Genomic DNA, 24,087 nt, shown 5'->3' on the forward strand with positions numbered 1-24,087 from the left:
TCATCCCAGCTACAATAATTAATAAAAGGTGACCAAATTTCTATACATTTCTGACCTGGCCAAGATTTTTGTATGACAAACCGGACCTGATATACAACCAATGGCTACCACTACAACATTGGTTTTCCCCTTTCCCTTGAGCAAACAGTTCAAGAACCCAACAGCGGGAGGGGAAAAAACCTTAAATAAGCAACCAGGGAGAATGAACCATGGCCTTAGATGTCTCCACACTAATGCACAAACCAAGATGAACTTGAACTCTTAAAAAGGCAAAGCAAATATGATATAATAGGCATCACTGAAACCTGGTGGGATGAGTCTCATGATTGGAAAGTGATCGAGAGGTATAACCTATTTCAGCGACATAGACCAACTAGGAAAGGAGGAGGAGTAGCACTATGTCGAGGATTACTACACTTGTGAGCAGGTCCATGACTTAAATTCTGGAAGCCAGGTTGTGAGTATTTGGGTAAAAATTAAGAGGGAAAGAAACAACAGTGATCTCAGTGTGGTGGTCTATTACAGACCCCCAACCCAGACTGAAAAGCCGGATGATGCCTTTCTGGAACACATGACCAAACTTTCAGGAAGGAGAGAAGTAGTAGTAATGGGAGATTTTAATTATCCTGATATTTGTTGGAAGTCAAACTCTGCCAAGACTCTCAGGTCCAACAAATTCCTCACTTGACTTGCAGACAATTTCATGGTCCAGAAAGTGGAAGAGGTAAGAAGGGGATTGGTTATTTTAGATCTGCTCCTAACCAGCAATGATGACCTGGTTAGTGGAAGGATCCTTAGATGGGCGTGATCACATTTCCTAAAGTTTTTTACACGATGGAAAGGGGGTGGCAAGTGCACTCAGACATACATTTAAGAAAGATTTCAGTAAACTTAGAAAACTACTGGGTGTGATGCCACAGTTAAGAATACTCAAAGAGAAGGAAGTGCATGATAGCTGCATCCCCATTTGCTGATATTCTAATGGATAAAATTCTCTGAAAAATGGACCAGCAACTTCAGACATTCATTAAAGAAGCCAAAAGAATGTTCTCTGTAATAGCAGAAGGTCATTTGGAAAGATTTTTTTTTAATCTATGGGGTAGATCTTACCCCTTCACTGAAAAATGCTTATCCACTAGTTTGTTAAAATATTTATACCCCACCTTTCATTGTGGCTTAAGTTTGAAGTCCTCTTCTAATTTAAGTGACTCTTCCAGAAGAGCCACTTAACTTGGAAGAGGAGCCATTTACAGGATGGTTGGATCCAACCCTATGTTAAACCAAGGTTAAGAAGAAGAGGAGGAGGACTTTGAATTTATATCCCACTTTTCTCAACCGTAAAGAGTGTCAAAGCAGCTTTGAAATGTCTTCCTTTCCTCGCCCCACAACAGATACTTTGTGAGGTAGGTGGGGCTGACAGAACAGGCTTCATGTAAAGGAATGGGGAAATAAACCTGGTTCAATAGATTAGTGCCCACTGCTCTTAACCAATTCACCACACTGTCTCTCACGGGCTGTGAATTCATCCAAAAGAACAGCTGTATGATTGGATATACTTGCAGGGCAATATTAAGGACACTTTCCCGTGGGTTTACTTCTGAGCAGATCCACTTGGGATTATTCCCTGAGTCTGGTTTTTGGTTTGCAAACCATGGCTTGCTGGAAGCTGGCACTACATCTGCACAGAACCTTGGTACGGAGATCTGAAGATTTGTTTGTTAACATTGCTTGGCAGACAAGTAATAGTCCTGGAAATGAATGAGCCTCCTCAGTCAGACTTCTCATGTCTTGCGGTCTTGCAGCAGGCAAAACATCCTACGTTTGTGATCCTTTTCCAGAAAAATAATACACTATAAGGAATTGCCCTATAATTACACCCCTGTGCAAAGGAACACTTCTGTGTTTGGTTTAATTCAAACACTGCTTCTACAGTAGAACCTTAAGATATTTTATAAGTGCTGATGTAATGCCAAATTTCAGCTCTGAACATTCCCAGTGCACGGCCAGAATTGTTCCCTAGAGCAACAGGCAGCCTTTGTAGTTTTCTGACAGCTAGTTAGATGAACCAGCTGGCTTATTCCTAAATCAATGTGTTTAATACAACAAACAGCAGGTAAGATCGCTCTTTCTCTTTTCAGGTCTGGACAGGTGCTTTGCATCTACAAGCTACTAATTATTTTTTGCTGGGATTTTTTTTTTCTCTGTTAACCAAAAGGCGACCATGTGATTTCATTTAAATATTAGTTATGTTGATTTACAGGGTGCTTACTGATGTATCACCTGAACTATATCATTATGCAGTAGCGCGGCTGGTTTTTACAGGTGCTTTCCAGGTGTTATTACTACTAGAAACTCCACCATTGTAAAAACAACAATGAAACTTCTTCAGAGAGCGCTGTACAGAGAATTGTTTGATTCTCATTTGCTCAAGTTTTAAACAAACAATGGTAGGGAAAGTAAAGTTTTGTTTAGAAACCAAAACAGTCTAAAATGCTTCCAAACTTGGTTTTAACATAGAAACACAGATACAGAAGTTGCTGCATTAAAAAAAAAGGAGTAAAAACAGACAAGAATTCTGTAATGCTTACTGTGTGAGAACTGATTACTGAGACAACACATACTCTGAGAAGGATGCAAATCCATAAGCTTAAATGCTTCACATTACACGAATTCAGAGAATAATAGAACAGGTTCATTTCAATTAGCGCTCCTAAACACACTCATTTTGCACCATATTGGTCACATGTATTGGAAGTGACCGTAAAAAGGGCTTTAAAAGGTCAACCTCATGTTATCTACTTATTCAACTTTGCTCAAGCATCAGGGCTTAACATGAAACAGCTAATTGCGCTATCAGTTAAGGTTGGCAGATACAGACCCTTCAAGGCTCGATGACTGCAACACCATCCAGTGGTAGGATTCAAATTATTTAACAACTGGTTGTTTACAAGCACCATTTTAACAACCGGTTCTGCCGAAGTTGTGCGAACCTGCTGAATCCCACCACTGACACCATCCACCCGAAGCTGCCGGTGAAGTCAGAAACTTCAGCGAGCACACAGTGGTCATTTGGGGTTTGTCATTTGGGGCTAGTTTCTGGAGGCATGTTACTCCCATGCTGCAATCTCTCCATGAGCCACCCAGTTGTTCCAGCTTGGGACTCAATTACCCAAGGACCCGTTTTCTGGTATGAACCCATACAATCACCATTTGAAACCATGATGTCCTTTTTTTATATTCTCTCAACTAAAGTGTGATTAGCTACTACCCATTTGTGGGGTATTTTCACCCTTGCCTTGTGGAAGAACCTCCTGAATATAATATAATGCAGAAGGCATCCAGCGTCATCTTGTAGAGGGTGGAAGACAGAAATTTGCCCAAGTGGACATTTGGGGACATAAAGGGCACAGAACAAGGAATGCTTTATTGTTTAGGTTTTGGTGATTTTATTGGCTGACTATCTGAGAAGAGTCTAGTTTTTTAATTGTGCCTTGCTGTATTGCCCCCTTGAACCAAGAGGAAAGGTGGGGTACAAATATTTAAATTAATAAATGTTGTCTGCCTTTAACATATTATTGAATATTATGCTGAGGTGCTTTTATTTGTGTTTTGGATGGTTTCATTTTGCTAGCCATCTTAAGCCTAAGTTTCCCTTTCTGTTCCCCTCTCAGATACCCTTGGTACTATACCAGAAACTGTAGGACTACAACTACGGCTGACCAATGCCAGGCAATTAACAGAGGAAAAGTAAACATCTAGTGCAGGAGTCTGCAACCTGAGGCTCCCTAAGGGTTAATGGGAAAGAGCCCCCGAACCACTTCTGGCTTCCCTATCCCAGCTGCCTGGTTGGCTGATGACGGTGATGACGGTGCAGAGTGGGGGCAGAGCACCACTGGTGGATCCTCTTGGACACGTGAGCGGCGAAGGGCGGGAAATGGGAGGGAGTTGCAGGAGCGCAGATTTTCAGCACAATCCTAACCTCAGTCCGCCCGCCTTGAATGGGGGGACAGGGGTTGACCCTGCTTTGGGTGGTCTCGTTTCCCCCTCCCCCAGGTCCTTCTTGGGGGGCGGGACCACATGGGGAACCCCAGCAGCTCCACCTTGGGTTGCAGACCCCCCAGCAGCCCCACTGAGCTCCAGGGGCTTTCCTGGTGGATGGCAGCCTGGCTGAGTCCAGGTGAGAAAGAAGATGTCTCATGGGGAGGCAGGGGTGGGTGGGAATTGTTTGCTTCTGCATTGCCAAGGAGGGCAGGAGGGCATGGGGAAAGCCTTGCACGTGGATCTTGGAAGGTTTACTTCAGAGTAAGCCAGTGGAGGGTAAGCTTGTAGATCGTGGAAGGGAGGAAGGCCAGGATCATCCTCAGTCATGGTTGTTGCGGGTTGCCAACTCCCGGCGGGCAAATCCCAGGACATTTGGGGGTAGATTCTCAGAAGCTGTGGCTTTTGGGACCAGGGCGGGGGCCATGCTCAGTGAGGAATATGGCTGTCGAGTCCACCCTCCATGGCAGACATTTTCTTGGGGGGGGAGTTCAGCCCCCCCCTCTAGAAGTTGAGAACCCCATTAAAGGCACCAATTTTGGTCCACCATCCAAATGGAATTTGAGGGAGTTCTTTTGGGGGGTCATAATCAGTGTCTTTCAACGTAAGAAAAGAGAAATGTGTGAAACGGGGGTTCTATTGCTGGGCATTTGAATCATGTACACAACAACAGGTTTTTTACCCCACCCGCCTTTTATGCTTTGATGGGTAAAAACAGCAAACCTACCCAGTATATATTACCAAGATCTGGGCAGATAGCCCACTGCTGAGAATGAATTCCTGTCCCAGTAGCAACTTCTACTAAATGGGGTGGGGTAGCACTGTGCTCTATAAAGATTCCATCTGTCTCATCAGAGACCCCGGGGAGCAATCATGCATTTAAATGTTATTCATATTTCCAAAACAGTTTAGAGATTCTAATGATGTGCCTTAGCTGGCAAGGATTATTGGGAAGGGAGGCCATGAGTCTGTGGGCATTGAGGGAATTCTGACATGGTATGGAAGATGCAGCCACAAAATGGCTGCCATAAAATGGCTGCTGCAAGCTTACTTCAGTCACATAGTGAAGATCCTTGTGCTACTGTAGCAGTGGCTGGTAAAGCAACATTTTAAAAAAAACCTTGTACAGTCAATCAAATCTTCAATGGCCAATCAGAAGCCCTTCTGGGCAAAAGCCCCACTTGGCCCAACCCACTTTCCAAAAGCCCTTGGTGGGTACTAGGAAAGGTGTCAGCAGCTGCCAGGATGCCCATGAGTGTCACAGTGGGCATCCCTGGCATAGGGTTTCAGAGGTCAAGACTAGCATGCTAAAACTGGACTCAGAAGCAAGCGGGTCATCTTCAAAGTTGACCTAAAACTGGTGTGATATGTTCTGACTGGCTAGCCCAAATTAACAGTTAAGCTACCACACTCAATGCCAGCTGCAATTTCTGAACAGTGTTAGAAAAGAAACACAATCACAATATGCTCCAGCAGTCTCGCCTGGCAGTCCATGAGGCATTAATGGTTGTAGCTGGGCTGCTCCTGTCTAGCGAAACTGGTGAACACCCTTCCATCCAGAAGAAGCATCAGAGCCATCAGAACACCCAAGCTGCATTTTAATGGGGAATACAACACTGTCCCCACTTATCTCTGGATCAGACCTACTCCCTTGTCTGCTTCATGGGTCAGACTTGATGCCAAAAGGCTCAACACAGCCTCTAAAGAAACAGTGAACCATTCCACCTACTTCTGACAATGGGCCTTTCCCCACTTACCTTAAGCCCCGCGCTACTCTCCTCAAGTAGTGCGGGGTCCCCCGGCATTCCCCACTACAGGGGCAGCGACAACGCATAGCCCCGGACACTGCCAAGCTAGTGCAAGGCCCCTCAGCTGGCCTATGGCATCCCTACATGCGCTCTTGTGGCAAATCCCGGCGCCTTTTGATGACCCCGCGCAGAGCGCAAGGTCGTGGGGACGTCCGGGCATGCGCCAGAAATGACGTGCGCTGAGAGCAGCATGCGGCATAGGGGGGGTCGTGGTAAGTGGGGAAACGCCCAATGCCTAATCGTGCCTCCTTTAAAGACAGTTTTGGCCCATATGTGTGTGCGTGCATACACATATATTAGTTAATATATTAGGCAGCAACATTTATAGAGGTGATAAAAACACAAATGCAACTCTTGCAGCTCCAAGATGTTTCCAGAACACTCCCCTTCCCACTTCAATTAGCAGCTGGAAGATGCTGTTTGCTCACAAAAGCCAACTAGATCCGGTTTCCCAGGAAAGAAATTGAAAGTTAGCAGCAAAGGAGGGCGGGTGTTGGAAGAAAACTGCTTGCTGAGGCCGGGGAAAGGAGAGTGGTACTTGAGGGCTGAAGCATCTGTCAGCAGGGCAATGAATAATTGCCACTAGCACACAGTGGAAACAGAACTGTCCTTTATGCAACTACAATTAAACAGCCACTAAGCCCCCTCTTCAGCCTCCTATTGAGGCTCTGTGCCTTGCACAAACATTGGGTGATAAATCCTTTTGCCTCCCTCCCTAGTGAGCTGTGGTCTGGGGGCTGTAAATCTTCCAGTGATTTCCTGAATAACTGCATTCCTGAGAAACTCGCCAGTCGCAAGGTATGTGTGGGCAACCCCACTCTTCTTCCGCTTCACTCCCCTTCCTGTGAAGAACGGGCTCTTACAGCGGAGCCAGCTGGAGAACTGAATGTCTTCATCAGCAAAGGAAAACTACTCAAAAACCTAATCAGTGTTCTCCTTTACACAGAGGAGGAAATGCTATTCCGCACGGCACAATTAGAACATCTCGAGGATGTTATACAAAAGCATTGTGGGGAGGATGTTTGCACAGATCTCTCCCCCAAAAGCAGTGGCGTAGGAGGTTAAGAGCTTGTGTATCTAATCTGGAGGAACCGGGTTTGATTCCCAGCTCTGCAGCTTGAGCTGTGGAGGCTTATCTGGGGAATTCAGATTAGCCTGTGCACTCCCACACACGCCAGCTGGGTGACCTTGGGCTAGTCACAGCTTCTTGGAGCTCTCTCAGCCCCATCTACCTCACAGGGTGTTTGTTGTGAGGGGGGAAGGGCAAGGAGATTGTCAGCCCCTTTGAGTCTCCTGCAGGAGAGAAAGGGGGGATAAAAATCCAAACTCCTCTTTTTCTTCAAAACTTTTTATGTCGTTTTATTTTTCTCAACCCAGGTTTTTCAAAAAGTGCTAAACTAGCCATCTTTTTTTCTCCATGCCAGGTTGAAGACATATCCTACTTGGTCTGTGCGAATAAAACAAGCAGGAAAAGTATTATTTTTCCTGCCCAATTTTAAAGCTCCCCCCTCCGCTCACCACTTACGTTTTTACTGCCACCCATCATTTTAGGCTGACTCTCTGTCCACCTGCCTGTCGTTTTGTGAAGTTCCCCAACTACATTTTCTCCCCTGGCAGTGGTTCTGTTTGCCATCTCCCTCAGCAAACTACAAAGACAAGACGCAATCATTACAGCTTCCTGTTCCATGAAAGTGCCCTTTGCCCTTTTTTAAAATTCGGTTGAAAATCCGAAGCTACAAAGTTGCACACAAGGGGGAAAAGTACATAAGAAAACACAGCAGATATTGAAATTGGAATTTGTAATGACGCCGGAAATCTACCTGTTGGGGTTATATAATGAAAAACTTTTTTGTCATTCAAAACTATTAACGTACATAGCTTCATTGGCATCGAACTAGCCAAGCTTTGGAAAACACCGAACCTACCTTCTCTCTCGGATTGGTATACAAAACTATGGATTTATATGGACTTAGATATATTAACTGGACATTTGCAACACAAAGATACCCAAAACGATTGGATACCACTGAAGGAATTCTTCGAGACAAACTTCCAAGAAAATTAGAAGATTAGCGTAAGAATGGTTATGCTGTTTGTCTGAAAATTTATTCCTCCTCTGTATTTCCGGTTTGGTATAAGGTACACAAATAGCGATAAAAGTTAATTAATTATATGAGTTAACCCACTATGGAAAGATAGGCTAGTATTGATTATATGATTTACCGTATATACTCGTGTATAAGTCGACCCGCATATAAGTCGAGGCACCTAATTTTACCACAAAAAGCTGGGAAAACTTATTGACTCACGTATAAGTCGAGGGTGGGAAATGCAGCAGCTGCTGGTAAATTTCAAAAATAAAAATAGATACCAATAAAATTACATCAATTGAGGCATCAGTAGGTTAAATGTTTTTGAATATTTATTTCAAAGAAAAACAGTAAACTGGCTCTGTAAGTGGAAAAGAGGGTCAACAAGAACAATATGGTATCAACAATAACTTTAAAAGTACAAAAACCTTAGCTCAGTCAGCAACCAAGCTAAAACACAAGAGTTAAAATCCTTCAAAACTGGATTCCTCATCATCATCTGTATGTCCAAATGTAACTCAACTTAGATTTTAAGAGGGATATTATCAGAAATGGAAAATCTACTATTAGCTTCCATTGTAAACAATGGGGGATGGGGCACCCTTTTGGGGATCAATAACTTTGGATCCCCTGACCCAGACTTCACCAAACCTGGCTGGTATCATAGGGAGACTCTCCTGATGAGACCAGCCAGGTTTGGTGAAGTTTGGTTCAGAGGATCGAAAGTTATGGACCCTCAAAAGGGTAGCCCCATCTACTAATATCTCCCATTGAAAACAATGGGGAATGGGGCACCTCCTTTGGGGGTCCATAACTTTGGACCCCCTGAACCAAACTTTACCAAACTTGGCTGGTATCATCAGGAGTGTCTTTTGAGGGTACCCTGAAAATTTGGTGTCGCTAGCATCAAAACTGCGCCCCCTGCTGGCCGGCAAAGTAAAAACACAAAAAAAATTAATGACCCGCATATAAGTCGAGGGGAGCTTTTTCAGCATTAAAAATGTGCTGAAAAATTCGACTTATACATGAGTATATACGGTAATTTAGAGAAACGAATCAACGATTGGACGAAGTCTAAGTCTAAAGGTTGCAAATAAAGTTTGTAGATTAAGACAATTTCCTAAGTAGGGGAATATATTTAAAGTTTTCTTAACTGTCTATTTTAAACAACACTGTTACTGTTTATGTTAATGTATAATTTGAAAACTCAATAAACATTATTTTTTTAAAAAAGTTGCACACAAGGGTAGCCATGGCAGGGTGTTTGTGAGTGGTCAGGAAAGATTTTTGTGTTTATTAATATCATATTTTATTGATTATACAATTAATGTTAAGGACAGGGGGTGAGAAAATCTTTACACTGTTAAAGTGCTGTACTATACTGGAGAAAAGGAAGGGGTAGGCATTGGTTGGGCCACTCTACTTTCTACTGCTGTAGAAAGTCATGCCTATTGGAAGTCTTCTCATCTGAGGGTGGGAACCAATAGAAGCAAAGGAGACAGGGAGCAACGAAGTGCGGGCAACAAGTAACAGCCAATCAGATCACTGGAAAATCAGCATGGTTGCAAGGATTCCTGTCTTTGTTGCTTCAAAACAATGCATGCGTGGTAAAAAAAGAACTTTCTGTGTGGAGGACCCAAACCAACCCACATTATTTTCAGGAGCTTCACATGCTTGCAGAACCTTATAAAAGACCGTGTGAGAACAAAATCCACGAAAACAATTTTTTGCAAGATGTTGTAATTGTGTAGTGCAGAAAAGACCAAAAACCAGAGGCATATCTAGGCAAGCTGGAGCCTGGGGACAAAACCTGAGTTTGGCCTGACCCCACCGGTATGGGTGGCCACCCTCCCCCACCACGACCAAACAATGCTTTTTTGCACCAGCTCATAAAACACCTCCCACCCCCAGCAAAACATACATGGCACTCTCCCCACCAACTCTTTTTCCTAATTTTGTCCTCACATCAACCCTATGAGGTAGGTTGTTCGCCTGAGACACAGCTCCAAGCCAGTGCAAGTGGGTATTAAGCATGTAAATCTCTCACAAATCATCCCCAGAAAAACAGTTGCCAAACAAATGCCAGCATCATCTCTCACAAAACACCTCCACCCTTAAACAGCATCAATGGTGTTTAAACTAGGGAGCCCAGATTCTTCTTTTAAATCCACCTTAAAGGGAGAATCTGGGGTCCCCAGTTGAAACAACATTGAAAGTGATGATGTCTTGGGGTGGATTCTCCCCCACCCTGAAACAGCATCACTTTCAATGTTTAAACTGGGGACCTCAGATTCTCAGATCCATGCCGAAGGGGGTGGATTTAAAAGGATAATCTGGGGAAACTTGGGGGATGCCTGCTTTCAGGGATGCAACTGTTAAGCAAGCAGCACCAAAATTTCAGGGTATTTTTAGGAGACTCTCCTGATGATAGCATCCAGGTTTGGTCAAGTTCGGTCCATAGACCCTCAAAGGTGTAGCCCCATCTCCTATTAGCTCCCATTGGAAACAATGGGGGATGGCGCACCCCCTTTGGGAGTCCATAACATTGGACCCCCTGAACCAAACCTCACCAAACCTGGGTGGTATCATCAGGAGAGACTCCCAAAAATCCCTGAATTTTTGGTACTGCTAGACTAAAAACTGTGCCCCCTGCAAGCCAAAAACTGAAAAAAAACAGTAAAAAATACAAAAAAACAGAAATGAACCTGAATTTTTTGCACCCCCATGTGACCAAATGGGGGGCGCCCGGGGACATTTGACTCCCTATGTCCCCATGGCAGATACACCCCTGCCAATACAGACCTGTAATTTCTTGAGTAACCAACAGTCTTCTAGTCTCTCTTGATTTTGGCAATATGAGAAGCTAACAGCCTGCTCCTGAATTACATTTCCTTAATTCTGCATTAGCAATCTTGGATACACCTGCGCTCCCCAGTTACTCAGAGAGGCTCATATTAATTCTCAAAGTCAGGTTGCAAGTGAAACATCAACGCTGAAATGCTTAGCCGTATTTGTTTACTCGCCAGTGAAACTACACATTTTGTAGATGACTCCATTCCAAGATAACTGCGGTATTAAATATCCACCATGGTCCTTACATACGTGGGGCTGTGGTGCACATCAGGGAGGGGCAGAAAAAGCAAGGCATACAGGACTGAAGGCAGGATTTGGGTTTCTGAGAATCTCAACGTTTATTTTAAAAGAAAGCTTCCAGCACTTGGGAAGGTGCGTGTGCAAGTGTGTGGTAAAGTCTACACTCTTTGGGCAAATCCATCTTTCTGCCTGTGGGAATGTTACTAAGGAGGTCAGTTTTATGAACAATCAGTCGAGTTGCCACGCTGCAGTCTGTTATCCTGGGAACATAGGCAGGGGTGGGGGTGGGGGGTGGGAAGTCAGGAATGCCGACATCATCTCAGCGCACTGTTGACACTTCCAGCAAAAACCAGAACTAACATTATGTCAGAACATGTGGTTAGATGAGCAAAATCTAAATGACAGCTGGACCCTCCTTCTAGCAGGTGCCGTGTGCAAATTAGGACTGAGTGCACAACGTGTACCGTGTGAAAAACCTGATAAGGTAAGGGCACCTGATTGGTACCACATTTGTATATAGATAGCACAGACAACAGAGTGATGTGTGCCTGAAAACACCTGTGGTCTGGCGAAGCACTTTGTCAGTAAACAGCAATAAATAGAATTGCACTGGTGATTGTGTGTCTGTCAGTTCTTGTCTACATTGCGTCCTGCAAGGTGATCTACTCCGAGTAACTCCGCTGCTTCAACACATTATGCTATTGGGGAGGGGCTTCAGGATTTGCAAAATCTCTTTGGCAAACCAGGGAGTGCCCCATGATATCATAACATCACTTCCAGTTTTTGCAGGAAGTGACATCAACACACCCAAGTTCCCGCCATTTTCCTTACAGTGGCATTTCAGGCAACAGGATCTGCTGGTAAGTCTGCAGCCACAGTGGGATACTTTGCAACCCTAAGACACCGGGCGTTGCAACACCCCCCTTGACCCTGTTGCGCCCTTTCATCTACATTCGCGACACAAACATCACACTTAATAAAACTTTTGCTTCAACCAAGGCTCTGAGCAGCTGCATTTCAACAAATGTACCTTTTTTTTCAGCCAAGTCATAGCTGACTGATGGCAACCCTTTCAGGTTTTCAGTGTTCAGAGGTGGTTTGCCTCCACATCACACTCCAGATATTCCTGGAGGTCTCCCACTTCAAATACTTGCCAGAGCCAAGGCGAGAGTTGACTGATCTAACACTTTAACCACTACACCATACCGTCTCTGTAAACATTCCATACCTACAATATCCACCAGTGATCTATACTGACCAAACAGGGTTATGCTTAAGGATAAGACTGAACCGATGTAACTGACATGAAAAACTTTGGCAAAAAAGAAGCCTGTGAGTTAATACTTAATTCTTTTCACATTCCTTTAATAGACTCAGCAAGGGAGGGTTGCTTTTCCTCATTTAAAAAGATCAGCATTTCATGCAATCCCTTGCTTTCCTTTTTATTTTTATCTTATTTATATTTCGATTTCTAAACAGCCCTTCCCCAAAGGGCTCAGGGTGGTGTACAACCTTAAAACTAGACAATATACATAGAAAATCAAATCAGATTAAAAAAATTTAAAACAACTATAATAAATACTAAAGGAACTTGTCTGTAACTGAAGGCGATAAAAGCCCCACCCCAGTGGTGGCGAACCTATGGCACGGGTGCCAGAGGTGGCACTCAGAGCCCTTTCTGTGGGCACACGTGCACAGAGTTCGTCATTGGGGGGAGCGGAAAATCACACACCCCCATACACACATCTAGGCTGGCCTGGGCATGATCCTTTACCTGGGAGTAAGCTCGGTTGCTGGCAATGGGGCTTGCTTCTGAGTAAACCCTCCTAGGGTCGTGATTCACCCATTCGAAGCATTGCACAGTTGCTTCACCAAGCTTACTCCCGAGTAACATGCACCTCGGAGCCAACCGTTTTTTCTAAACTAAAACCTCAGTATTCAGGTTGAATTGCCGTGTCGGCACTTTGCGATAAATAAGTGGGTTTTGGGTTGCAATTTGGGCACTCGGTCTCGAAAAGGTTCGCCATCACTGCCCCACCCCCACCCGAGCCTACTGGAGGCTAAGATCTTATAGGGGTTCGATCAACCTGGCTGGCCAAATGCCTGGCGGAACAGGTCCATTTTACAGGACCTGCAGAAAGCTTGTAGGTCCCACAGGGCCCTGGTCTCCCGAGAGAGCCTGTTCCACCAGAGTGGGGCCAGGGGTGTAAAAGCTCTGGCCCTAGTGGAGGCCAGCCGGATCTGTTTACCATGGGTCCCTTTAAAAACAAAAGTTTTTAAGATCCATTTCAAACAAGTTACTTTGATTACTTCTGGCTTCCTCTCTTGTTTCTAACATCTGAAGAAGCACACAGAAAGGTGGATCCACTGATAATGCCATTACTGGATTACAATTCTCAGCACCTAGTCCAAAATACAATTCTAATGTTTGTACAAAGAAAATTTATCCTGTCATTTAAAAACACACACTTGTTGGCTCTCTGTCATTTCCTTGCCTGCCAGGAGATTTTTTTTTAAGAGTGGGAAAAAAACATAGAATATTTTCCTGCATTATTTCCAGAATCCCCCATGCCCAGATTCCGTCGCTGACAGTTGTGTTGCAGTTGAGGGTTAAGGCGGCTTAGATCATATTCCCAGCAGAATGTAAAGGAAGTTGTACATCTTTCCTTTCTCACCAGTGCTTCTCTTCCTTTTTAGAACAAACATTTTTCCTGGTTATCTAACGGTTTCATTACCGAGATTCAGAAAGCTGAGTAGTTAAAAGATTAAACTCCACATCTTTTTTTTTTTAGCTTTAAACCAGGAACAAAGGAAGTCTCTGTTCTAGCGGAGAAGGTAGAAATATACTTACACAGGATTCCCGCTGGATGCACTGCAGGACTCTCTTGGCAGGGACGAGGAAATCAATTAGACATCTGAGACCATCTCCACGGTAGAACTTTTCAACAATGCTGAAGAGCTGCCAGAGAACGGTAGCGGCAGTCGCCTCAAATGGAGGGTAGAGAGAAGAAAGAGTGCTCTGGATATAGGTATCAAGGGATTCCGAATCCTGAAATAAAAAGCCACAGTGTGTTAACTTATAGGGAAGGAAATGGCTCAGGTTAAAAAAACAACCACAGTGTTTAATGTATTAGTTTTCAAACTGCATTCTTGAGTATCCTGGGGTTCTCCAGAGGTTTATGAGGAGTTCCTGAACAGCAATGTTGGATGGGGCGGAGAAAGGGGGAACTGTCTGTGTCCGGGGCACACGCGCCCCCTGCGTCCCCACCGCAGTGCCGCCCGGCCACACCCCCTCTGCAGCACTGCCCGGGGCATTGCCCCCTGCCCCACTGGCGTTACACCACTGATGCTGGACAAATCTCCCTGAAAGTCACCTTATCTACTGCTTCAAAGTGCAGAATTTTCAAGGCAAGAGATGTTTGGGGTGGTTGGCCATTGCCTGCCTCTGCGAGTGACTTTGGATTTCCTTGGTGGTCTCCCATCCAGTACTAAATAGGGACAACCCAGCTTAACTTCTGATATGTGACAAGATTGGGCTAGCCTGAGCCATCCAGGTTAGGGAAGGGCCCTTCATGGCACAGCTGACTGATGTCCCCATAGAGTTTTCAGAACACGAAATGTTCAGAGGTTGTTTGCCATTGCCTGTCTTTTCAGAGCAACCCTGGACTTCCTTGGCCACCTCCCATCCAAGTCCCAATCAGGGCCGATTCTGCTTAGCTTCCAAGATCTGACAAGATCAGGTCAACTTGGGCTATCCAAGTCAGGGTAGATGCCATTATACAACTATTACTATATAGACCTAGTAGGATCTGTAGGAGGATTTTGAGACTCAGGATGGGACTATTAATTCCCACCAGCCCCAGCCAGCATGGCCAATTGGCCATGCTGGCAGGGGCTGATGGGAATTGTAATCCATAACATCTGGAGTGCCAAAGGTTTGCCACCACTGCTATAGACACATCACCACCACTGAACACTGCACTTATCTACATGCTTCCCGCTGCCACCCTTAGAACATCACACATTCCTCCATTGGCTATATGAACAAATATACCCTGTTTCCCCGAATATAAGACATCCCCGGAAAATAAGACGTAGTAGAGGTTTTGCTGAAGTGCGAAATATAAGGCATCCCCCAAAAGTAAGATGTAGCAAAGTTTTTGTTTGAAAGCATGTCTGACGAACAGAACACAGAAAAATAAGACATCCCCTGAAAATAAAACATAGCGCATCTTTGGGAGCAAAAATTAATATAAGACACTGTCTTATATTCGGGGAAACACGGTTGTTATCCCTTCCACATCGCAACTTCCCCTATTGTAGTTTTGATATACTGCAGATCAGATTAAGAAATTAAATGGGAATTTTGGGGAATTTTTTTGGAAGCAGCAGATGACCTGCGAAGGTCAGCAGACAACACAGAAAAGGTTTAGAAACTCAGAAATGCAAAAAATATATGTATAGTATTGTATAATATCATCATATGTTATCTACTGAATAATTATAGATAAATAGTCCATAGCCTCCTGATTCATAAGCCTCTGATTTATCCTGCCAGCATGATGCTGGTAGGGATGATGGGAACTGTAGTCCATAACATTCCCAGAGGGTCATGAAGTTTGACACCTGTGAGACAAGAAATTACAATTCCTAAGAGAAAAAAAGAAAATAATCAGGCTGGCAAGCAATCTGGGGGGTGGGCATCCTCCTTCTGATGTGAAGCAGGTTTCCATGTAATAAATGCCCTCACCAGGACACTTGTGCTGGTGGAGAGGCAAATCCGCTGCACCCACTGGGAGGGGCTAATCTGCTGGCATCCGCCAGATGTTCGGTTGCGATGCCCAGCTGTGACACCTGGTCTCGTGCCAGCACTTGCACGCCCCCCCCCCAGTTAAGCCAGTGTTCTGGGGGTGTTCCAGGGAGCGGGGTTGTCCTCCAGGCCCCTCTTGGCCCCCATGCACCCTATGGGGGAGTAGGAAGGTTTTTAATTTTTAACATTTTTTTCCGGGCTTCCCAACAGGAAGTTGCACAGAGACAACAGGTGGGTAAAATGGCAGATTGGACCGCTGGGGGACACACTGCATCAGGAGAATCCTGTTTAGATTTTAAAAAACAGGGAAAACCCACTGCAAAGCTAAAGGCCACAGCATAAGCACTGCAAGCATAAAGGGTCATAAAAGATGCTTCCCAGACTCCTGGGAACTCACACATATGCCCACAATATAGCACGCCCCACACCCATTTTATTTACAGCGAAACTCAGTTAATTCAAAAGCTGGGCTTTGGGCCAGGTTTGATTTTTCTACTTCAAACATAAAAGGAGTTCAGGTTTTTGTACTGGGCTATATTGGCTTCTGCCCTTTTGCCTCTCCTCCTCCTGCAACAGAATCTTCATGGCAATCTGGCACATTCCAGAAGCAGAGAGCTGATTGCAATAGTCTGGCATCCCAATGATTTATTCCTTGATTAGTTGGAGCTCCCACTGTAGTACAGTTGCAGAGGGAGAAACAATGAAGTGCATCTGCTCCACAGAGTGACTCTGCAGAGGGGGAAAACCAGCTTACAAGGTTTTTCAAACAGGAGTGGACAAAAAAACCCTACTTTTGCATCTATCAGCATCCCCATCAGGGGAAGGTGGCCTATAAATCCAATTATAAATAAAATAAAAAGGGACTGTAGTAAGTGACTATAGGATCAGTGGGAAGCAACTCCCCCAACATGTTTGGGACCAAGAGATATTCAACACAGCTCTCTGATGCAGGGGTGTAACGAGGGAAACTGGAGCCCTGGGCAAAACTCCATGGAGTTGGATGCCCCTGCGCTCCCATGAATGGACGGCCAAATGTCTGACCACCAAAATTTTTTTTTCTGCACCAGGTCATGCCAGGTCATTGGTGCCTGCAGGGGGTGCATTTTTAGACATATCGGCACCAAAATTTCAGCATATCATCAGGTGACTGTCCTTATGCTATCCCCCATGTTTGGTGCATTTTGGTTCAGGGAGTCCAAAGTTATGGCCTCCCAAAAGGGATGCCCCATCCCCCATTGTTTCCAATGGGAGCTAATAGGAGATGGGGGCTACAGTTTTGAGGGTCCATAACTTTGGCCCCCCTGAACCAAACTGCACCAAACCTGGGGGGTATCATTAGGGCAGTCTCTTGATGAGACCCTGCAAGTTTTGAGACTGTGCCTTCAGAAATTTGCCCCCCCCCAGCCTGCAACCCCCCATTGACAGCAATGCAGAAAACTCAAATGCAGAACAAGATTCTGGGCAAATTTCTTGGGATGTTTCTGCAGGAGGTTGCATTTTTGGATGTATCGGCAACTTAACCTTTCAGGGTATCATCATCTGGAGACTGTCCTGATGGAGACACCCCTAAGTCTGGTGAGAAGAAGTTTGAGTTCAGGGGGGCTCCAAAGTTATGGACCCTCAAAGGAGTGCCCATCCCCACCTTTTGCCAAAATGCCCAAAACGTAATCCCTGCATTTTTTAAAAAAGCCCCTCACAATAAATGCATTCTAAGTGCAGCTGCCTTCCACCTTTGCCCAATGGGTATTGCTGGACCCCTTCTCTCAATTGGAAAGATGATGATGTCTCTTCTTCTCCCCTCAACTCCCCCTTGAATCGAATCCGCACAAATTCAAGCTATTTGGTTTTCAAAGGCAGCCGGCTGGTGGAGGCTTGCAAACAGGCTGTGTACTCCACCCTCCTTTGAGCCAGAGGAGAGATTCAAATAATTTAACAGCTGGTTGTTTATAAGCACCATTTTAACAACCGGTTTTGCCGAAGTGGTGCAAACCTGCTGAAACCCACCACGGCTTTGAGCCCAGAACCTGGTGCTCAGATGCACTGCCCCTGAACTTGGAAGTTTGACACAGCATTTGTGGCTATCTGATCATTTCCCAAGCTAATTTGGGCTAATGACCATCTCCCGTGGTAGTGAATTCTGCCCATGAATTATACAACATTATTAAAGCCTTGCGTGCGGGCTTAGATGTAGTTCCTTCATCATCTACTGTGGCTTTTCTAAAAAGAAACACTTTCAAGACTGCATCTTCAGGCAGTCAGTAAATAACAGGCTTTGGGGAGCATTCGTCCAAGGATGCCAGTGGTAGAATCCACTGGAACCTCCCGAGGGATTCCTTGGAGAGGCATTTTATATGACTCTGCCTTTGATCTCTGATGCACTTTGCTGGAGAAAGTCACCTTCATTTTAAAGAACCTTGGCCTGTGAAACATTTGGGGGGTGCCGTGAATTCCATTGCTTGAATGATATACAATAGTCCTTCCGCTTTTTAAAAATATATTTTTAAAGGAAACTTCAGGAAGTAGAGAAACAAAAAAGTCATGAGCCACAATGGCCAGGTGCTTCCATAAAACTATCACTTCGTTGTACAGTGTAGTAGGAAACTTTGTATTCTTCATTACTTACTTACAGTAGATACTTAAAATGTCCACTGCTTTGAATGGAGGATGGTAATTTTCCCTAATCGCTTTCCAAAACATAACTTTGGCCTGCCAGTTCCTCTTTTGCTCTCTCCAACATCAGGGTTTTTCTAGACCAGACGCAGCCCCATGATGGGCTTGGCTAATAAAGGCTGATATTCTTTCCCATCAAATAGCTGATCTAATTGGTTGTTCTTCCACGACAGGCTCACCCTCCTTGTGTTTTCACTGCTTGACACAGAAGAGGGAGACGTGTGGCCTGGGGGCATGACTAGGGTGGACGTCTGAGCATGAAGCCTTTCTGATGCTTTGGTGAGCCACTCTTGGAAGCGCTTCATGAAGGAGCAGGGTGGCCAATTGTCCCTGTCCTCAAAACTAGTACTTTTCTGCGTGGAGACATACCGGGCTTGGATTGTGGGGGAGGGAACAGAGGGATCCCCAGGAGGAGGGAGGAGAGGAATGCATCTGAACGTGCTGTAACTCTTCCTTTAGGATCCTCCTGATTGCTGGATCCTCCATAATCTTGTGGGAGTAAGACAGCTGACCTCCCGCAACTTCAATTGTGGGGGGAGGGGGGAATGATTATAAGTTACCCCTCGGAGGCTCCCTCTCCATCATCAGACCCTAGAGCAGTGATGGCAAACCTTTTCGAGAACGAGTGCCCAAACTGCAACACAAAACCCTCTTATTTATTGCAGTGCCAACCACAGCCAATTTTAACCTGAATACTGAGGGTTTTAGCTTGGGAAAAAACGGTTGGCTCTACAGAAGCGCGTTACTTCTGGGAGTAAAGCTTGGTGGTACTTAAGTGAAAAGCTTTGCTATTTCTTAAAGCAACTGCTATCGGTGCAAGCTACTTCCAATGGAAGAATCACGACCCTAGAGAGGGTTTTATCACTCAGAAGCAAGCCCCATTGCCAAGCAATCAGAAGCTTACTCCCAAGTAAAGGATCGCCAGGCTCTAGTTCTTCTCACATAGAAAATCAGTGGGGCTTTCTAACAGCACTTAACAGGGTCACTCCCTACGCTTGCTTTCCCCAAAAAAACTAGGTCTTAGGTTTAATGTTAATAATCGAGTCCAGCTGCCTCCAATTTGGGCCAGCTCTTAGGATGTGGGCACTCTGTTTGGTAAGTGCCTACAGAGGGAGCTCTGAGTGCCACCTCTGGCACCCATGCACCATAGGATTCGGCCACCACTGTCTCTAGAGGGTCATCTGGGCAGCCTAGGTCTAACATCGAGAGCCACTCAGGAGCCCAATAAGCAGCCATCAGGGGACATTGTTTTATCCTTGTCGATGCCCCTCTTCAAACTGACGCATGGCTTTGCCGGTTTCGCTTTGGTGCCATGTTAGTCTCTCCCATCCCCTGGGGCTTGGCAGCTCACTTTGTCTGGCGCATGCAAGGCAGCAGAAGGCTTTGTCATTCCTCTTCAGAAAGAAACCTCTGCTTTTAGCCAAATTCTCTACCGCATGCTTGAAGTCCAGCCAAGGGAGCCTCCCAACAGGAAACTGAAAAAAGGAGGCACGAGATCATGCAAAAGAGAGAAGAAAGGACTGCCAATGGAGGTTTTCTCTCTTTTAGAAATAGCGACAGATATAGGCTTAGTTGGCAAGAAAGGATAGCAGCTGTGGAGCTCGGTTCTTTACTGCTCCTTTTCTTTATTTCGATGTCTACCATCTCGATCTAATCTCTCAGCCAAGGGTCAGGGGCTCAGGGCCGCTTACAACATAACCCATCAATACAGCATTCACAATCCAATGTCCAAACGTAGTTTGGACAATACAATAAAATAGTTAAAATACTCAGACTAATCAATACAATTAAAACGAGATAACATTTACAAAACTTTAAAGCTCCATCCTCCTCTGTTACCTGCTTTTCCCAAAACGGGGGATATAAGTTGTCAATATTCCCTGGAAGTTGCTCTCCAAGCATGAGGTTTCAGAGCAGGGAAAGGTATTACAGGTAAGGGAAAATGGTTTCCTTCGGCTCTTAAACCTCCCCCATTACATGTCCCAAGCTCCGCACTCCGTTTGCCAGTGGTTTTTTTTGCATTTTAAGTGTTTTTTTTTTTCTAGTTTTTGGCCTGCAGGTAAGGAGTTATTGTTAGCTAGCAGGCCCAGAATTTCAGGGAGTTGTTAAGTTAGAGACTCTCCCGAAGATCTACCCAAGCCTTGGTGAGGTCTAGTTCCAGGAGCCATCCAAAGTTATGGACTCCCAAAGGGGGATTCCTCATCCAAACCCCATTGTTCCAAAGGGAGCCATTGGTTTGGGCTGACATACCTTTGAGGGGTCCACAACTTTGAGGACCCCTGAACCAAAGTCACTCAATTAAACCTCTAGTGTTATCATCTAGGAAAGTCTCTCTAAAGATGCCCTGAGATTTTGGGCACTGCCAAGTAGCATTTAACAATTGCACTTCCCTGATTAGCAGGTTTCCCAAATTTCTTTTAAATCCACCCTTTGGCAAGGGGATTTAAAGGGAGAATCTGAGGTCCCGCCTAGCCTAAATATTGAAAAGTGGATTCGTGATGGGGGACCAATTGGGATCCAAATAAAGCATCACTTTCAATGTTGTTTTAACTAGGGGACCTCCAGATTCTCCCTTTCAAGGTGAGGATTTCCTAAAGAGGAGGAGAATCTTGATTCTCTAGTTTAAACACCATTGAAAATGATGCTGTTTGTGGGTGGATTTCAGCATCACAGCAGCTGTCCATGAGGGGGCACAAAGATTTTGCACTGGGCTCCATTTTCCCTAGCTATGCCTCTGCCTGGAGGGGAGGGCAGAAGGACTACCGTTGCCTGGGGAGCCCAGCCCGGTGGGAGGCCCGGCCCAGAGGGAGGCAGTGGCAGGGTTTAGTCTGCCATCCCTGGCCTCAGAGAGCTGCCTTTTATAAGCATCTGAGAGGGCAGGAGGTAGTCAGCCTGGGTAGGCATGATCCATGCCTCTAGGGGGGGGGTGGGTGGGCATGTGCAGTCTCCGTCCCCGCGACCCAACTTAGCATTAAAAAAAATCTATACCTACATCCCTGGAGGCAGGAATTAAACTGGGCTTAGAAGATTCCCACCTGGGAGACCAGAAGTGACAATTTTAGTACTGCCTCCATGAGCAGCCAGTGGGAATCACCCAAGTTCAAGATGCCCCCCTCCCCCACAAGCCAGATTTATCCACTGATTTTATTTATATTCTGCCTTCTCCCCGATAGGGAGAGCCAAAGCAGCTCACATCATTCTCCTCTTCTCCATTTTATCCTCACTCACAACCACCCTGTAAGTTAGGTTAGGCTAAGAATATGTAAACAGCCCAATGTCACCCAGCAAGCTACTACGGCAGAGTTGGGGTTCAAATCTCGGTTTCCAAAATCCTAGTTTGACACTTTAACCTCCACATCAGTCTGGCTCTTCGTTATACTCTCCTGCTACAGCTGATGATAAATATTTTTTCCATTGCCAAACCATAGCTGTCAGCATTTTTTTTTCTTAACCTGATGCCTCCCACTTGGTAATCCAAGAGAACCAAATGTCAAATCCTTGCCCAAGCTGTTGGGTCTTATGGTCAGTGCTTAAGCAGCCAACCCCCCCCCCCCCCCCCCCCCGCATATATACTTTCCATGTATCCTCTGTTCACACCCCACACTCACAGATGAAATACACATATATTTTATTTTTATTTTACAAAAATTATATCCTGCCTTTTTGCCCTCACAAGGGCCAACTAGACAGGTGCCAAATGTAAACATATAATTAAAAGCACACTTTAATCCCCCGCAAATTATGAGGTTAGGCTTGTTCATGTTGTTGACTCAAAGGAAAGGAACAGTAAGAGTCTGCTACACAAAAGCTTATGAGCTTGCACGGGGGAGACAAAGGGTCTTTTCTTAACATGTTTGCTACCTTCCTCTCAGAACTTATTCAAATTGGTCTACACAACACACAGCAATTTTTCAGAGAACAATTTTTCAGAGCTACAGAGAAAAAAAAAGACCACAAGAATTCTTGCTGAGACCTGGCTCTCCCCTCAGGAAAAAGGTTCTCCCATTGACTCACATAATCTGCAATTATACTGTCCGGTCCAGACTCTTATTAAGAGCTTTTCAACTATCCACACACAAAAGGTCCTGTTGTAGCAAGCTTGGCTCTAAGACCCTTTTCAAAACCGGGAGGTGAGTGGCAGGTGGACTTTCATAGCTTCTGATTTTGAGTCCATTAGCCCAGGATAAGACAGACAAACATACGAATCTTGCATGGAGTCAGATTCATGAATAAATATTTGCATTGAATCCTTCTCAACTCTTTGGGGCTTTCCACATCCAGGGCAGTTTTAATTTCACAAAGCTCCTCCTCTCGGGTATATAGTTTATGTCACAGCTAAAAGGGAAAATTGGGTACCAGGATATCCTTGCGAAGAAGGGAACACACCTTCTGATTTCTCACAACCCTTAGCGGGGGAAATCATCAGCTCCTCATTTTAGCCTGCCGAGGAGCATATAAAGTTTAACGACCTTTTGATTACTGAAGTCCCCTATAAACTACAATCCATCAGTGGAAGGATGCTGGCGGTGGAAAGATAAGTGACCCGCTCAATACCTGCCTCACCAGATGCAGAAATCCCACTCAGCTCTGCTCCATGTCCATTAAAACAGTGTTACCTGAAATTCTGTAGTCGTTGAGAAGGCTTTCTAATGCCGGAAACATTTTCAGGTGCTGCATGTGGATTGAGAGACTACAGTATGCTTCAGCTATTCTCTCAAATGCTCCCAGACGCTGCCAGGTCTGTGGCTGGCATCTTCAGAGGATGCCAGCCACATCTTCAGATCCTCTGAAGATGCCAGCCACAGATGCAGGCGAAACGTCAGGGGAGAATGCTGCTAGAACACGGCCATACAGCCCGGAAACCACACAGCACCCAACACTGAAATTGGTGAACTGAGAAACCAACAGCTATTTAGAAATGTTTCCAAAGCATGCGGCAAGTTTATTCCTGCAAATGACCACTTCAACCTGTGCACAGCCAAATTAGGCTAGATTAAAGACACTGAGTGTGCCCACCTCAGGGAGAGAAATCAGGTGGGACTGGCTGTTGGCTTCTATTATTCACACCAGCTCAGTGGCAGAGCATCCAACTGGCATGGTCCTGGGATTAATACCTGGCATCTCCATTTAAAAGGATCAGGTAGTAGGTGATATGAAGGACTTCTGGAGAGACACTTTCAGTCTAGGTAGATAAGACTGACCCTGATGGACCAAAAGGTAGCTTCATTATAGATTTTCTCCTCCACAGAGAGAATAATATGATAAACCTCAGGCTAGACACACAAAGATCCCAAGTCTTGTGGAGTATTCTGCTCAAAGGGTTTCACTTTTATTTTTACTGCTTGCTCCTCCCTCTTCCCACTTAGTTTCTTGGTACCAGCATCGGTTCCATTCCAAACACCTTCTGGTCCAGTGAACTTCTTGAAACTTAGCACTTAAGAGGTAAGGAGTTGATTCTATGTACATAGATTTGCAAAAGAACAATTGGATTAAAATCTTTTTTTCAACCCTGAATGTTTATTTAATATGTTTTGCTGTGAAGAAAATGCACATTATCTCTGTCAACACAAATAGTTTT

The 24,087-nt window shown here is 45.0% G+C and overlaps 1 protein-coding gene across 4 annotated transcripts in view; it reads right to left on the reverse strand.

The window, feature by feature from the left end:
• The window catches only part of PLEKHG4B (pleckstrin homology and RhoGEF domain containing G4B), a 106,545-nt gene that overhangs the window by 71,755 nt on the left and 10,703 nt on the right, over positions 1-24,087 (reverse strand). For all 4 annotated transcript variants that reach the window (XM_048510803.1, XM_048510804.1, XM_048510802.1 and 1 more), the window contains one exon: positions 13,881-14,078. In XM_048510803.1, coding sequence (XP_048366760.1) covers positions 13,881-14,078 — 198 coding nt within the window. The remainder of the gene's footprint in view (positions 1-13,880; positions 14,079-24,087) is intronic.

Source organism: Sphaerodactylus townsendi, linkage group LG11 (genome assembly GCF_021028975.2).
Source record: "Sphaerodactylus townsendi isolate TG3544 linkage group LG11, MPM_Stown_v2.3, whole genome shotgun sequence".
NCBI classification, from domain to species: Eukaryota; Metazoa; Chordata; class Lepidosauria; order Squamata; family Sphaerodactylidae; genus Sphaerodactylus; species Sphaerodactylus townsendi.